At 42.2% G+C, this 13,889-nt stretch overlaps 2 protein-coding genes across 10 annotated transcripts in view; one reads left to right on the forward strand and one right to left on the reverse strand.

The window, feature by feature from the left end:
* LOC107264224 (transmembrane protein 192) overlaps positions 1–13,889 on the reverse strand; it is a 25,239-nt gene continuing 11,350 nt past the window's right edge. For 3 of the 6 annotated variants that reach the window (XM_015732285.2, XM_025081540.1, XM_015732276.2), the window contains exons 2-3: positions 12,915–13,446; positions 12,582–12,826 (exon numbers count right to left, since the gene is read on the reverse strand). In XM_015732285.2, the coding sequence (XP_015587771.1) occupies positions 12,582–12,826; positions 12,915–13,416 (747 nt within the window). In that variant the 5' untranslated portion in view covers positions 13,417–13,446. Of the gene's footprint in view, positions 16–4,386; positions 5,595–8,191; positions 8,207–12,581; positions 12,827–12,914; positions 13,447–13,821; positions 13,861–13,889 lie in introns of those variants that run through there. The other 3 variants (XM_015732267.2, XM_015732258.2, XM_025081527.1) reach the window with 3 other exon arrangements.
* LOC107264246 lies at positions 3,598–11,856 on the forward strand. Of its 4 annotated transcripts, none has more exons than XM_015732307.2 (3): positions 3,598–4,168; positions 6,290–6,350; positions 8,378–11,856. In XM_015732307.2, exons 1-3 carry the CDS (start codon positions 4,159–4,161, stop codon positions 8,667–8,669), a joined length of 363 nt encoding a protein of 120 aa, XP_015587793.1. In that variant the 5' UTR covers positions 3,598–4,158; the 3' UTR covers positions 8,670–11,856. The 4 variants fall into 4 exon arrangements, with proteins under 4 accessions (XP_015587793.1, XP_024937457.1, XP_024937464.1 ...); XM_025081689.1 differs by lacking the exon at positions 3,598–4,168 and adding an exon at positions 4,913–5,050; XM_025081696.1 differs by lacking the exon at positions 3,598–4,168 and adding an exon at positions 5,506–5,626.

The following is a 13,889-nucleotide window of genomic DNA, read 5'->3' on the forward strand; positions in this document are numbered from 1 at the left end:
CGGCTGCAGTCGATCCTGCAGTAAGAAAAGAATATCTGAATGACTATCGGTGGCGCCATTTCGAATGAGTCACGAGTGATTGCGAAATCATTTTTTTTTTTATTCAAAGGCCACCTGCGGCGTCGAATCCTCACTGAATCTTGGAATCTTGGGGACGCGAAATTTCCAACGAAAAGTTTTAGATTTTTTTTTTTTTTTTTTTTTTTTTTTTTTTTTTTTTTTTTTTTTTTTTTTTTTTTTTTTTTTTTTTTTTTTGAACAATCGAATGTCATTGTTAAATAAATATAATTACGAAAACTAAAATTACTTAAACTTCGAAAGTCATTCAAAATCATATCCTGTTCCGCATAGGGTCAAAGTGACGTTTTACCATCCATCAAAGAGGTCAACGGATGACCTAACCTTAAGGAATATTAAGCAACTTGAACACGTGGGTTATGAAAAATAGAAGAGCTAAGAAAACCGTAATTTCTGAGGAATCTATCCGTACATGTGTACATAGGTGTACCTACGTAACTATCAGTAGAAATCCTGTAACCATCACGTATATACGTCCTGTAGGATATACTACTCTTGAAAGGCTCATCAAAAGGATAAGAGGACCGAAGTTCATCCAAGGAACGTGTAACCCCAATACGTGAGAATAAAAAAGAAAATGGATAAAAAGACAAAAGAAAACAATGTGAGAGCATCCCAGTTAAACGAACTTCCCCTCAACGTTCTAATGGCTGAAAGACGCTCGCCCATCTCTCTCCCTTGAGGGAAGAGAAGGAAGAACTAATGCGCGAAAAACATTCGCCAAATTTGGTTGGTGGTAAACGAGACACGTGGCCGGAAAAAGATTTCCAGTATTAAACCGGAAGTATGCGAGGTAACGTTACGAGCTATGATACGTATGTATACATATATATATATATATATATGGTCCATATCTTCAATTTACGTTACAAAGCTACAGGCAATTTCAAAGAAAACAAGCGGCCTTTTCGCGTCTGAGTCTACGTCCCTTCACCCCTTCAAGATTAATTTCCTAATTTCGCAGCCAGCTGCCCGCACGGCCGATGCGTTCCATCTGCGTATGTCTTGGGTCTTTGTATTTTTTGGAACCTGAAGTTTGGAACCTGAACGCTCCAAACTGGTACTGAGATACCTACGAAGAGAATGAGAGAGAGAGAGAGATAGGTCGAGCACGATTCTGAGGCAGCGTGAAGGAATCGAGGGGAAGGAGTGAAACGGAAGAGAGAAAAGAGTAAAAAGTGGGAGGGATTGAGGGGTGAACGCAGGGCGAGGGAGGAAGAGAGAGAATCAAGTACAGGGTGGGGATTCAAGTTCCCATTGGCGGAGTGGGGGTGGCATAGAAGGGTATATGCAATCGATAATATCCACGGACAAAAATACTCTTCGGTAGCTTATAGCTAACAGCCGACAGGTTTACCATAGTGGCAGCGCATTACCAGGCGCTCCCCCCCGGGACCCTCTAGTTAACGTTTTATCCTCATGGGATCGAATGAAATCTAAAGAAATATCGAAGAATTTTTACCTGACTTCCCATCGTCCTGGAATTATTAGCATCTGGCATCCCCGCGATGCGATCATTATTTATTATTGGAAAGGCAACTGACATTTCTCTAATAAACGTTATTGAAGTTAATATAATCCATTGTCGTAGGCGTACTTGATGTTATTTCAAAATTGGCGCAAAAATTACTTCGGACTCCTTACCTAAATATGGTGTATATAGTTTATTCGGAAATATTGTAGATATTTATCAATATTATTTACAATAGGCTATCAAGACGTTCGATCGCATGAAGAGCCGATTGATTTCTATACGATTATCAGCATTGACGCACATTCTTATCTTTCAGCCAATTGCCCGATAGCATCCTGTCTAAAGGTTGGGATGAAAATAAGAAATTAAACAATTGTCAATCCTACCGGTACTCGATCATAGGAATTACAGATCGATGATAAGAAGTAAGATCAATATCGTATCGGTATTGACGCACATTACTTATCGATGGAAGAATTTCTTTGGTGGCGTCTCTGTCGTCTTTCCTCACGTGGTGTACGGCGATCCGTCATCGAGTTCAATTTAATAGGCGCCTTGACGACGAGCGTCGCAAGGAAAGTCCTTCGAAGTCTTACTAAGAATTCAAAGAGCCTGACGCAAAGCGGCGTCTCTCTTGCCGGAGCAAACGGACGTTTTTGAAAATAAACCGTTACACGTAGCGACAAAATTCCGCTAGAAAAATGCCAGATGTATTTTTGAATGAGCATCGTAGCAAAAACAACAGGCTAGAGACTCATTGCTGAGTATGGCGGGTATACAGCTAATTAAATGCATGTGTAAATATGTAGGTTATGTGTAACAACGTACCATGTATAGCAATGTAAAAATTGCGAATTTCCAATGACGTCACAGAGCTTTGAGAATATCTGCGGTTGCTGTTGGCACTGTCCACATTGCTTCCATAGATGGATTACTGGTATCCCCAGAGATACAAGTATTTACTTGAATTCCACTTTCGATCTTTCTTAGGACATCGTAAAGTCTCGTTAACCTCCAAAGGTCGTGAGAAAGGTCGTGCGATAATATGAAAATGGCCAAAACTTTTCCAGCTTGTAACAGGCATTACATACCTATTGCATCCCTATGAAGATTCGACTTACCGAAATACTTTGGTCCTTGTATAATCAGACTGCCACGTTCCTTCAAAGCGTTCAGTATCCAGGAATGGCCGAATTCCAGTCGTGTAAGTATATACAGAGTCGAGTAGGCAATATTTAGGCTTAGAGAGAGCAGAGCTCCGTGAGTTATGTTGTTTAACGTTCCAGCATATCCAGTAAAATATTTAAAGCTTTCGAGCAGCCTGGGATCGTCGTTACTTACCGTTTAATGGAAGGAAGGAACTTATGGCGGTCCTCGATAGCGACATAGGTGCCGGCGATATAATTAGATTTGAAGGCAAGTACGTGATTGCATCGTGGTTCGTTCTCTGTTTGATCACGCAATTTCTTTTTCTTTATTTTTATTCACACATGTGAAGGAGGCGCGAGGAACGCGAGGTACGTTGGACGCTTCCATGGTCCGTGACAATTCTGAGTTCGAAATTATATCATTTGCTATTGACACTCCCGTAAAGACGTCCGATATTAATTGTAACGAAATGCAATAACGTCGAGACATCATAATGATGGTATTACATTAGTAAATTGCTTGAAAATATGTTTGCGAGAAAAGTATATATATATAAAAGAACGTATAACCATTATCAGCTGGGATTATTACGTTAGATATGAAAACGGAATTTCCTCGGAATTGCATAGTTTCATTCTAGGATCTATAAACTCTGCAGAAATTTGGGATAATAGAAAAAGTATATATGAAAACGTGTACCTACGTCAGGGCAATTCACGTGACAGTACAGTGGCGCAGAATACCATTTGCTTCGTAGAAAACGAGGATATCGATAATCGGTTGATCGAATGTCATGATTTACGTCATTACCAGGGAAAATGACAGCATCCTTTTCACTGTGTTGAATCACCGACCATTGTGTCGTGTCTTTCGTGTCTACGGTAAAGCATGAGCTCCCTATTGTCAGTATGGCTCGGGTACGCGTCGCTTACAGTTAGGTTAGGCTAAGCAAGTCATCCAGTTCCAGGGATTGTCAATAGATGGCGCCCTCGGCGATCGCCCTTTCGTGTCTAGTCCTGTGGCCGTCGAAAGGAGATAGGCTTTCGAGTGCGTCAACCAGGAAACCGACGGCTGATGAGAAGAATTGAATTTGTTAAAGGTCCCCACTCTAGAGGTCTACACTGGAGCTTGAAGCGACGCCGGCTAGAGTATTGAAGCCAAGCGTCCCGACGCCCGAGCCGATCAGTCTGCGCGAAACCTCCGTCGTGTTCGCTTCTCTTCTAGTTACTTTGTTTGATTTTGACTCTGTTCGTGTACCAGTGGCCGATTTCTTTATATTTTATTTTTTAACCTGATTTACGAAAGGGACTGCCGAATCGAGGAAAATATAAACCGGAGGAGTTTGATTTTTGGAAAAATTTGGAAAATTCAGGAGTAAAGCAGTGAGACGAGTTGACCGTTTGGTAGCAGGTGGAGTCCTTGAAAATCAAAAAGGGATATTTGGAATTTAAAAACAAATGGTGAAAGGTAAGTTTAGTAATTATTTACACCTAATATATATTTTTTACATAAGCTTTTTGAATATTATCCTTTAACAAATCTGTAATGATACATATACATGTAAATTTTCAATTAACTGTAAATTTATCTATGAATATGAGTAACACGGCATAGCATATCCGTCATACATTTCTTTTGGAAATATCGTGCCCTGTCATTATCAAAAAGTAAATCGGAAAACGAGGACCACAAGACTTCCTCGGAATGATTGAAATATTTAAAAATTCTTCTTCCTATCACGAAATACGGTTTCTCCTGTTCTTTCTTTTTTTTAACTGGCTTCTACTTAACGTCACCGGTTCTACAGTTCGATGCCTCTGTTGGTTCTCTCTGCCTCGCCGGATGCTTTGGCATGTTTCCACCGGAAGTTTCTTTTTTTCTGAACGTCAGTCAATTTCCTCGGCCTCTTCTACCCTTGTTACTCTTTCTCACTCGCTCTCTTTTTCTCTTTGCCTCTTTCTCTCTCTCTCTCTCTCTCTCTCTCTCTCTCTCTCTCTCTCTCTCTCTCTCTTATTATTGTCTGTGATCGTAACTCGCACGACTTGCGAATTGGCTCCCGCTACTAAAAGTTACAATGTATATACATACACTGCGATATGAGTTCCCGAGTGTCGCCTAACGGGAACATGGGTCCAACCTCTGTAAGTATGCGTATCACTATTATTGGTTTTTTCTTTTTTAACAGGTTGAGAGAGCCTTTATACCTCTCATCCGGTGGTTTCAAAAGCTTGAAAATAATCCCCTTCGCAAGAAATTGTCTCGTTTTGTACTAAAAAAAAAAAAGAAAAAAAAGAACCTCGCTGACGATGCAGTCCGAATCACAGAGGCAAAGCGGGCGCACGTGTCCAGGTATGGCATTTTTTTATTTCTCTTTTGTGTTACTCTTTATTTCTTTTCTTGACTACTATTATTCATGTATGCCCCCTCGCCTGTTCCCATCGATATATAAAACGTAGAGACGGCAGTAATCGACCCGTACAAATAGCCACGGGTACTGCAAGGAGGGACGACCGGCAATTTGCATAAAAGAACATCCCTTATAGTTGCAGCCTCGCACAGTACACATTAAAAATGGAAATTCGAAGTAAAGTCACCCTGAATTGGCGGTTGAAGATATTTGTGTCCTCGCTCGAGCACGTAATTGAATCCTCCCTGAACACAGAACGCCAGCGCACTCGACGAGCACTACTTTTCTACACGTCGAAAACGTCTGGCAGTCGAGCCAACCGAATTTATCGTTTGTTTAGACTTCCCGAGGACGACTCAGTCATCCATGATGTTTCGGTAGCATTGTCTAGCAGAACAAGGCTCGTGACGATTCTCTAGACCGTAGACCAGCAAGGAGTAGTAAATAGTGATCCTCTATTCTTAAGCTCATGACCTGCTACACCACCTAATGACAAATAACGAAGTCAAGGTCCAATGGTACGTGATTGGTATGCGAGTGTAGAGCGGCAGGATGGGGGAGGGGGGAGTTACACGGAGAAGTGACTCCTGATGCAGGTTTATGTAAAAGGCCGATAGGGTTAGGTAGCATGAAGGTAAATACAGTCAGTAGGGTAGAGCTCTAGGTATCGACGGGGCCCAAGGGTCGCCATTATTTTCACAGTCGGTTTAATTCCACCGAGAGCGAAGGGAATGACGGAAGGGAACGATAATCGTAATGGTTGCTCTAAGCCGAACGTACCATAACCTCTAAATCGTGCTGTACCCTCTATCTGTGAACTCTAACTCCACTTGATTCCAGTCAGCATTACTTCACTGAACTGAGTCGAGCTGTCAGCCAGGCGAGCGACTCGTTGGAAAAGAATTTCGTGAGAGTTCGTAACGCCTCGAGCTTCGTAATGCGATCACGAGAGGGCTAGGAGTTTGAATGCTTAAAATTGGCAGCTGATATTTTTCAAAATGATTAAAATTTTTAATCGGAATGCGATAACGATTGAGGGGTACGATATTTATAATAGATACTAATTACTCTCGTTTTACGTAATTGTCATAACGATACGGCCTCTAGGATATGAACGTAGTAGAAAAAAGAATCATAGTCATACGCATTAATTAATATACACGTTTCTCTTCTCGCTTCAGGATCACTGCCAGACATCGCTGTGACAATGGCTTCCGGCAGGGAAATCCACGGAGCATTCAGGTACGCCACGATGATTGATGTCTTATATGAATTGCTTATACACCGATGAGAATTATTAAGCCAGAAGCACGTGAAATCCGTGACGCACGTTACTCGGCCACAATGATTGAGAGGAATTATCAGATCCCAAGGTACACGACTTGGCCGACCGGCGGAGAGTAACGTCCTCTCTTCCTCCTCGCTTGGCCAGGTCAACGTATTCGCAGTCCTGGATGATCACGCAATCTAGAACTTAATACCGTGGGAACGAAACACTCGGGTATAGCTTTAGGTAACTACAAGAAGCTCAGAAAAATTAGCCAGTTGACTCGCGACTCTCCTGAGCTTGCAAACTGTTTGCCTGGCCCGTAAGTGGGTCACGACCCTTCGTTCCTTAGGGTTTAATGCACTCCAGGTACTCGATGCACCGTGAGTCAAGTTAGTAGCCTACTACGCGTTAGAGCTGCAGATTCGATTAATTATTGCGCGCGCCTGTGGCATGGTCTGGTGAACAGGAGGGCCAAGGGGGTGGGAGGGGTGCTGTAAACGAAAGGAGAAGAGGTATTTACGGAGTTTTGGTCGAAGGAGTACATTTCCGATATGACCTTCGACGAGCACGAAGTCGCGTGGGAGTTAGTCGATACGTACTATACCTTAGGAGGTCTATCAATCTGAAATGACGTTACTATTCCACTATGGGTTACGTTGCTGCAACTCGAGGACTGTCGGCTGCGTTTAACGTTGCAGGAGACTTCGGTCCGAATGCGATTTGCTGGAAACCGACTGCTGTAATGTTTATTGAATTATCTTGTATCGTGGTAGGCATAATTAGTACGCGTAAGTACTGCGGGCTCGTTTCCATTAGAATTTCGTGCAGTTACTACTCTATTGCAACTACGCACTAGTCGCGTACCTGTACTATTGCCAAGCTACAGCGTAATGTGCAAACGTGCACTGGTTATTGGGGAATGCATTTGAATTGCAGGCATAAAGAATAGAAGGGGCAAAGGGGAGGGTGGTGTTGATTCCATGGACCATAGGGAGACGGGCGCACGCACTCGTGCACATAGCTAAGGCTCTGTGTGTATTGTGTAGCGGAGCAATGACGTAACGTTGACGCAAGCGACAATTGTCGGCTATTAAAACAGCCGGAGTCCCTCCTCCGAAGTCGATACGAGATTAAATCTGGCCAGCTAGAAAACTCCACCGTTCACTCGTTATCATGGGGTTCTGTCTGACGCGGACGGGACGTTTCTACTTGCGCTTCTTCACGGCTGAGAGAAGTTCTGGCCGGCGTAAAAGCCCAGGCTGAAATAAAATGGTCGTATACCAAGATGCAACGCTCGAGTTTGTTGTGACTAGTGTTTGCCCGTGCGCGAAGGTCGAAACCGATCCTGGTTGACTAATGTTTCTATCATTCGGTTGCGTCCTTTGTTTACTTGGACTGACCTCGATCGGCATGGTCATCTCTGAACCGCTATTGTATTCAAGTTGTACTTGAAATCGGCTACTGCCAATGTAAGGCGTCCATCCGTTGGGTAAATATAAAATGACTGTAACCTGCGATGCACAAGTCCACGGGTATTTGGAGTGGACGTGTCAGTAGTCAGAAAATGTAAGACGCGACCCAGGATGGAATTTAATGCTCGAATCTTCCCTGTGCTGGATGCGCGTCGCTGGCTCGGGGATAAAAACGCATCAAGTTTCTGAAAATTGTTATTGTTTCGTCCGTGAACGAAGTTTTGCGAGTAGCACGATGATGTCTCGGGTCGGCAGGAGGCTTTGGCAATTTTCTCGCCTCCAGCTTCGCCGTCGCGCGGCTCGGTCAAATAAGTGCGATCGACCCGAGCCAGAACGAAGAGCTGCCTACGTCATTCCTGAAAGTGGAAAAGAACATTGAATAGATCGTGGGTCCTTTCATGCTTCCGAGTATAAAGCGAATGTGATTAGGAGAAATCTTCGAGTAATGGTTCCAAGTGTTGAGGGGTCTCGAGTACTGGTGCTGGGGTCGGACTTTTTGTAACCTGTTTTCTTTCTTTGATTTACAGTCTCATCGTCGATGACGTGGACTCGCACGCGATGCTCAGCGAGACGGCCGACCTGGACGGCGTTTCCACCGAGAGCAGCTCCCAGAACTCGAGCTCGCAGACACCGCTGGACAGTCCCGGAGGTCCCAGGGAGAGGATCAAGCAGATCCAGGTCGAGGCGGAGACTCGACGTGGGGAATTCGCGCGTCTCCTCGAAGAGCATGCTCAGGTTGTCAGGAAGCTGAAGATGATGGAAGCCGAGGAACAGATGACCTCCTCGAGCAGCAATGTCATTGGGCCGACCCACGCGTGATTCTGAAGTTCTCGGAGCCGTAGGATGGGACCACGCCATGTGGCCGACGTCACCTCGAAGCTCAGGCTGAAGTTGCGACTTCGAAGTGGTCGGTCGTGAAGTCTTAACGTGGTCCAGGGTGCGAGCGATGCGCTGACATCGTGCTTTCTCTCGGGAGGATTAACAGCGTAGGGTGATTTTCGGATTCCTGGGATAGGAGGGAGACCAGAGGAGGACCAGGGAGACCAGAGTCCTCTCCATTGCCAGAATGTGGGAATCTGCTAGCCAGCCGTCGACATGTACAGTCGAGGCTTTGCTCTGGCTTTGGACACTTTGGTCGTTATGTACGTTAAAGCTTCCAAGAACCCGATCAACGGACTGGCGTGGCTCCTTCGTCGTGCGGCTCTCTGAACGTGTAAGAGAAATAAATTTTCAAAAGGATCACGAACGAGCCAACACGTGGTAGTATATCAGAGCGGAAGCGGCTGGAACACTTTCGAGATAGCTGTTTAGATAGGAGTGAGAGAGACGGAGCGAGAAAGGACCTTCTTCAAATCGTGACAATAACGAGGCTACTTCGCGTCACAAGTACAAAAAATTCAGAGAAGTAGCTCGTGTTTCCTAGTACAAAGGCTCTTTTGTGGATGATGCGAAGCGAGACAGGGAATTAAAAAGAAAATAATAAGAATAGAAGCAAGCGAGGGTACGCGCGAGCTGCCGGGCTTCAGACCGTCGGTGGCGAAGTGCAAAAAGAAAGGAGAAGCTAGAAGATAGAGAAGAAAGAAGACGAAAAGTGTAGCACGGACGTCTCTCTGTCGTAGACGGAAGGAGGAAGAGGTCGAAGATTAATGGTTGTCGATAAAGGTGCAAACCGCAAGGACCTTTGTAGAATTTCCAAAGCGGTTTCTAGTCGGGGCTACAGATGGATCCAGATGGATCCAGATGGATCATTTTAAGTCGAGGTTCGAGGATGGCATCGCTGCATTCCCAATATAAGGTGGTCGTGTTGTAAAGCAGAGAAAACACGTTGTCTTAGGAAACGGCGCGCGTTACACAGCGTCGTCGTACTTATTTATTTGACGGCGTCGAATCGCGCAACTCGAATTTCAGGCCTGACGCGCGACAATGCATGGTCGCCGAGAGTTTCGTATGTAAATTATTTTTCTCGAGCGTGTCTCGAGCCCGTCCTGTCCTTTCTCTTGTAAATATATTTTTCCCATCCTATCGACAGAGCGTAACTTCTCCTCCTTAGGTCTCTCTCTCTCTCTCTCTCTCTCTCTCTCTCTCTCTCTCTCTCTCTCTCTGCGAGAGAGAATCCCCTTTGTCTTTTCTTTTGTTCCTTTTGGCCCGAAACCCTTTGACGTTAGATGGCTGCACGTCCCTTTGAGATTTCGCGAGACGCTTTAGGATCTTCTGAATCCTCAGACTGATTCCTTGAAGAGATTACGTATTCATGCACACGATACATACACGTACACACGTACAAAGTTGTAGATACTTTAGAAATTCTTAGGGCGATTAATGGAAAACGAAAAGCTCAAACGGCCGTACGAGAGGCTTCTCTGGCATTTTATGTTAAAGAGTATCGTGATTTTCATCCTGAGTTTTCTTTTTTTCTTTCCAACCATGAATTATCCTTTTAGTTGTCACTGAATATGTCAATGGCTGCCACTGGGGCAGAGGTGTTGGGCTTGGAATCGAAGTGAAAATACAATTAGCCACTTGTGTCAGGTATTCGTAGGGTTGTGTATGGAGGACCGGGACTAGATTCCTATCCATATAAGTAATAATGTATTATGTACCTCGTATGTATTATTAATAACGATTAAGCTAAAATAGTGCTGCTAATCAACTGTTTGTAATTATCAGGTGATAGAGTTAGAGCGTAGACAAGTAAGGGGACACTCTGTACTCTGTGTGGCTTTAGCTGTGCAGCGAGAAATTCACCTAGACTATTTCTTGGGTATTGAGTAGGCATACACGGATGCGAGAGTTTACACTTAAAAGATTAAAATAAGTTAAAAAACAAAACCAAGAAAAACAAATGAAAGATACGAAGTCGAGAATCACGAGTAGGCGAGAGTTAACGTATATCGGGTGCGATGAGAACCTTTGGCAATAATTTTTTCATAAAAGTTCAGTAAAAGACTGCAGAGCGAATTAACAAATAATAAATCTAAACGGTAACTTGATTGTTCTTACTGCTATTATTATTATTATTATTATTATTGTTGTTGTTGTTATTATTATTGACACTCGTTTATCAATTATTACGAACGGGAGATTTCTATAAGAACGATGACAGCGACGATGACGATTGTGACGACGGTAATAAATGATTATAAGGATCAATTTATGATATTAAAGGTGATTATTAGTGTTATTACCGTAATTACTGGTCCTGGTACTACGACTACTGTTAGTACTGTAAACTAGTGATAATTTCTAGCGATATACATCTTATCAATTTTGTAATGAAATGTTTGTAAAAAGTTAATGAGATCAGTAATGCTGCTTCTCCTCGACCTCTCGTTATCGTTGATAGGTAAACGGCGTATTATTAGGACGATGCAATTGACACGTCAATGTGATGGAATAAATAAAAAGGTCGTCTCGTTAAGAATCAGCAAGTGTGAGAGAAAGAACAAAGCGTTTCGATGACGCGCGACGTGATTGTTAATGATATCTGGACGTTAATCGATTAAAAGTCGGCCGGTTTGTTGATTCTCAAAGAGCGACTGATGACTTCCGTGACATGATTACCAGAGATAAGTAAGCACGCACGTATGGCGAGAAGCATGTAAAGTAGATAGTCGCTATTGTACATTGAAAATATATATATATATATTTTATTGAGTTGATAAAACGTATATACAATACAGCGTTTATCACAGTAACCCGTCATAATTGATTTCGATGAAGCACGCTGAAGATTCGTTTGGACCATCGATAAGAATCTGCAGGAGCGATGCATTTTTTTTTGAATTTTAAGGAATCTCAGAAAAATCCATCGAACGGGTGATCTTCTTTCATTATTTCTGTTCGCTGTACAATATTCTCGTTTAATGTAATAGTTTTTAGATTAATAATTCATCGTGAATTACGTTAAGTTTCCATATTACGATTGTGTTCATGTTATGGTTTATGAATACATGGAACGTTTGTTCTCCTTTTTATGCAAAATATATGTTGAACAAGTTACACAATACACGATAAGAACAATTACTTCTTAATATAATTTTAACTCACGAGCACAATACCGGAACGTCAGTAAAGAGAGTTTTTTAAGATCACTTTGATAATTTGTGGACCTATTCTAATGCAAAGGATCCTGAACAACAATTGTTCTTTCCGCAAGGCTTGCGCGTGTATTGTCGTGGAAAGTTATTTTATTGAGTAAATAATAAATATCTAAAGAATTGATGACTTTAATGAAAGATTTTTGTCGGACTTCTTTTACACGATTTCAACAATAATTCTACCAGCCGGTTATAGTTTGCGAGAGAGACATCGTTGAATATAAAGATAATGGCTAGCAAAATGTCAAATTAATACACAGTTAAGCGTGAAAGATCTAAACTTTTCTATTTGACTTATCTGACCTAGCTTTAAAAAGAAAAGTAAAAAATGTTTAACGTAAGACCGCTCTGTCGGGGGGTCATGCTGATGTCAAAGAGCTCCGAAAAAAGAGGGCTGCTTTGAAGCTGGAAAACTCGAATGATCGATATTTAAATAATCCCAATGACAATATGATACATCGTTGAGCGAACGTCTTAATTTCATTTGTAACATAATTTTTCCAGTTACAAGGAACAACGTTGCAGGCAATGGAAAGCATGGCACGCTATACCTTCGGATATATCGTCCTATGTTTATATAACTTTAGCTCGCTCTTTTTTAATATAAAAAAAGTATATGACAATGATTGATTACCTACGGCTCCGTCGCCCTGCGTTGCGAAGCGAAGAGCATCAGCGTATGACTCAGCTTGACGTTATGGTCTCTTAAATATCTAATTAAATCCGCTTGCTTCTCTAATAATTCCGCCACGTTCGAACCTCTCTGTTGGTAGCCAACCTCACCGCTGCCGGCATACGAATCTCGAGTAAACGAAGCCAACCATTCCTCACGTGTTACATCCGGTGGCGGACGTAAACGATTAAAGCGAAGGACTCGTTCTAAACAGATTAAAAGGATTCCATAATTTTGGTTACTATTCGAATTTTTGTTTTGTGGAGGTTTTTCGTTTAAAATTAGTATACTTACTGATATAGTTAACATAAACAGGCACGATGATTATCAACTCAAAAGTTGTTAGGAGTACAATGTAATTCAATGGTGTGAACCATTCCGATGCTCTGCAGTACTTCTCATAGTCCAGTTTATGTGTATGATGCAAAATCACTACCAGAAGTAGGTAAGTTGTGTTCCATAAGGATGCTATGAAAAGTGGCGTTCTAATGTGCTGGTATGTGGACTGGTAGAAATCGAGGTATCCCGATATCCGTAAACCATGATGCTTAAATTTCAGGAGATAATCCGTAACCATGACAATCATCCAGTATACACAATGAAGATAGAGGAATATGAAGTACGTATCACATTTGTCCTTTTCCTTTGGCCACAACGAGACAAATATTATTCCAGTAATTTCCAATGCAACACCAAAGATCAATGGTATTGATGCAATCGGTGCAGTGTCTAGTTTGTGAAAGTGTTCCTCTTCCTGAGACGTAAGAACAGGTTGAAGATATTCCTCATCATCCATGTTCAAAGAAGCATCAAAGAAAACAGCACCCTGTAACAAACCATAAGGTGCAGGTAATGTAAATAGTTCTGGCATCTAATACAAAGTCAAGAGTTATTGTTTTCATTGGCGCTTTGACAAAGCAACAACTATTTTCAGAATGACATTTGTGCATAGTTATATTTTCTGTAACAAGCAATACTTTCTGTATAAGATATCAAGTAATCTAACATGTGTAAAGTTACTCAAGAATATTTTTCTATATAATTAAAAAGAAGTCAAGGACAGAAATGTGCCTTCGGTCTTTAAACATCTGTTAGCAGGTTATGTTCGTGATTGAAGTCAATGACGGATAGAGTTGCTACAATTTGAAAATTTGTCAATAAATAAATTGAAATGTCCCCAGTGCAATTTATGTGTACTTACGCCACCGGAGGTATTCGAACTTCGCATTAAACTGACCATTCCCGGCAAAAGTCATACGAAACATCAAT

Source organism: Cephus cinctus, unplaced genomic scaffold (assembly GCF_000341935.2).
Source record: "Cephus cinctus unplaced genomic scaffold, Ccin1 Ccin1_scaffold0013, whole genome shotgun sequence".
NCBI classification, from domain to species: domain Eukaryota; kingdom Metazoa; phylum Arthropoda; class Insecta; order Hymenoptera; family Cephidae; genus Cephus; species Cephus cinctus.

What these genes read in the sequence shown, in the direction of transcription:
- LOC107264246 (XM_025081689.1), top strand. Translation starts at nt 5,008, where the DNA reads ATGCAGTCCGAATCACAGAGGCAAAGCGGGCGCACGTGTCCAG. An exon ending in AAGCGGGCGCACGTGTCCAG is followed by an intron (nt 5,051 to 6,289) that starts GTATGGCATTTT and finishes TTCTCGCTTCAG; the next exon opens with GATCACTGCCAGACATCGCT. An exon ending in GAAATCCACGGAGCATTCAG is followed by an intron (nt 6,351 to 8,377) that starts GTACGCCACGAT and finishes TTTGATTTACAG; the next exon opens with TCTCATCGTCGATGACGTGG.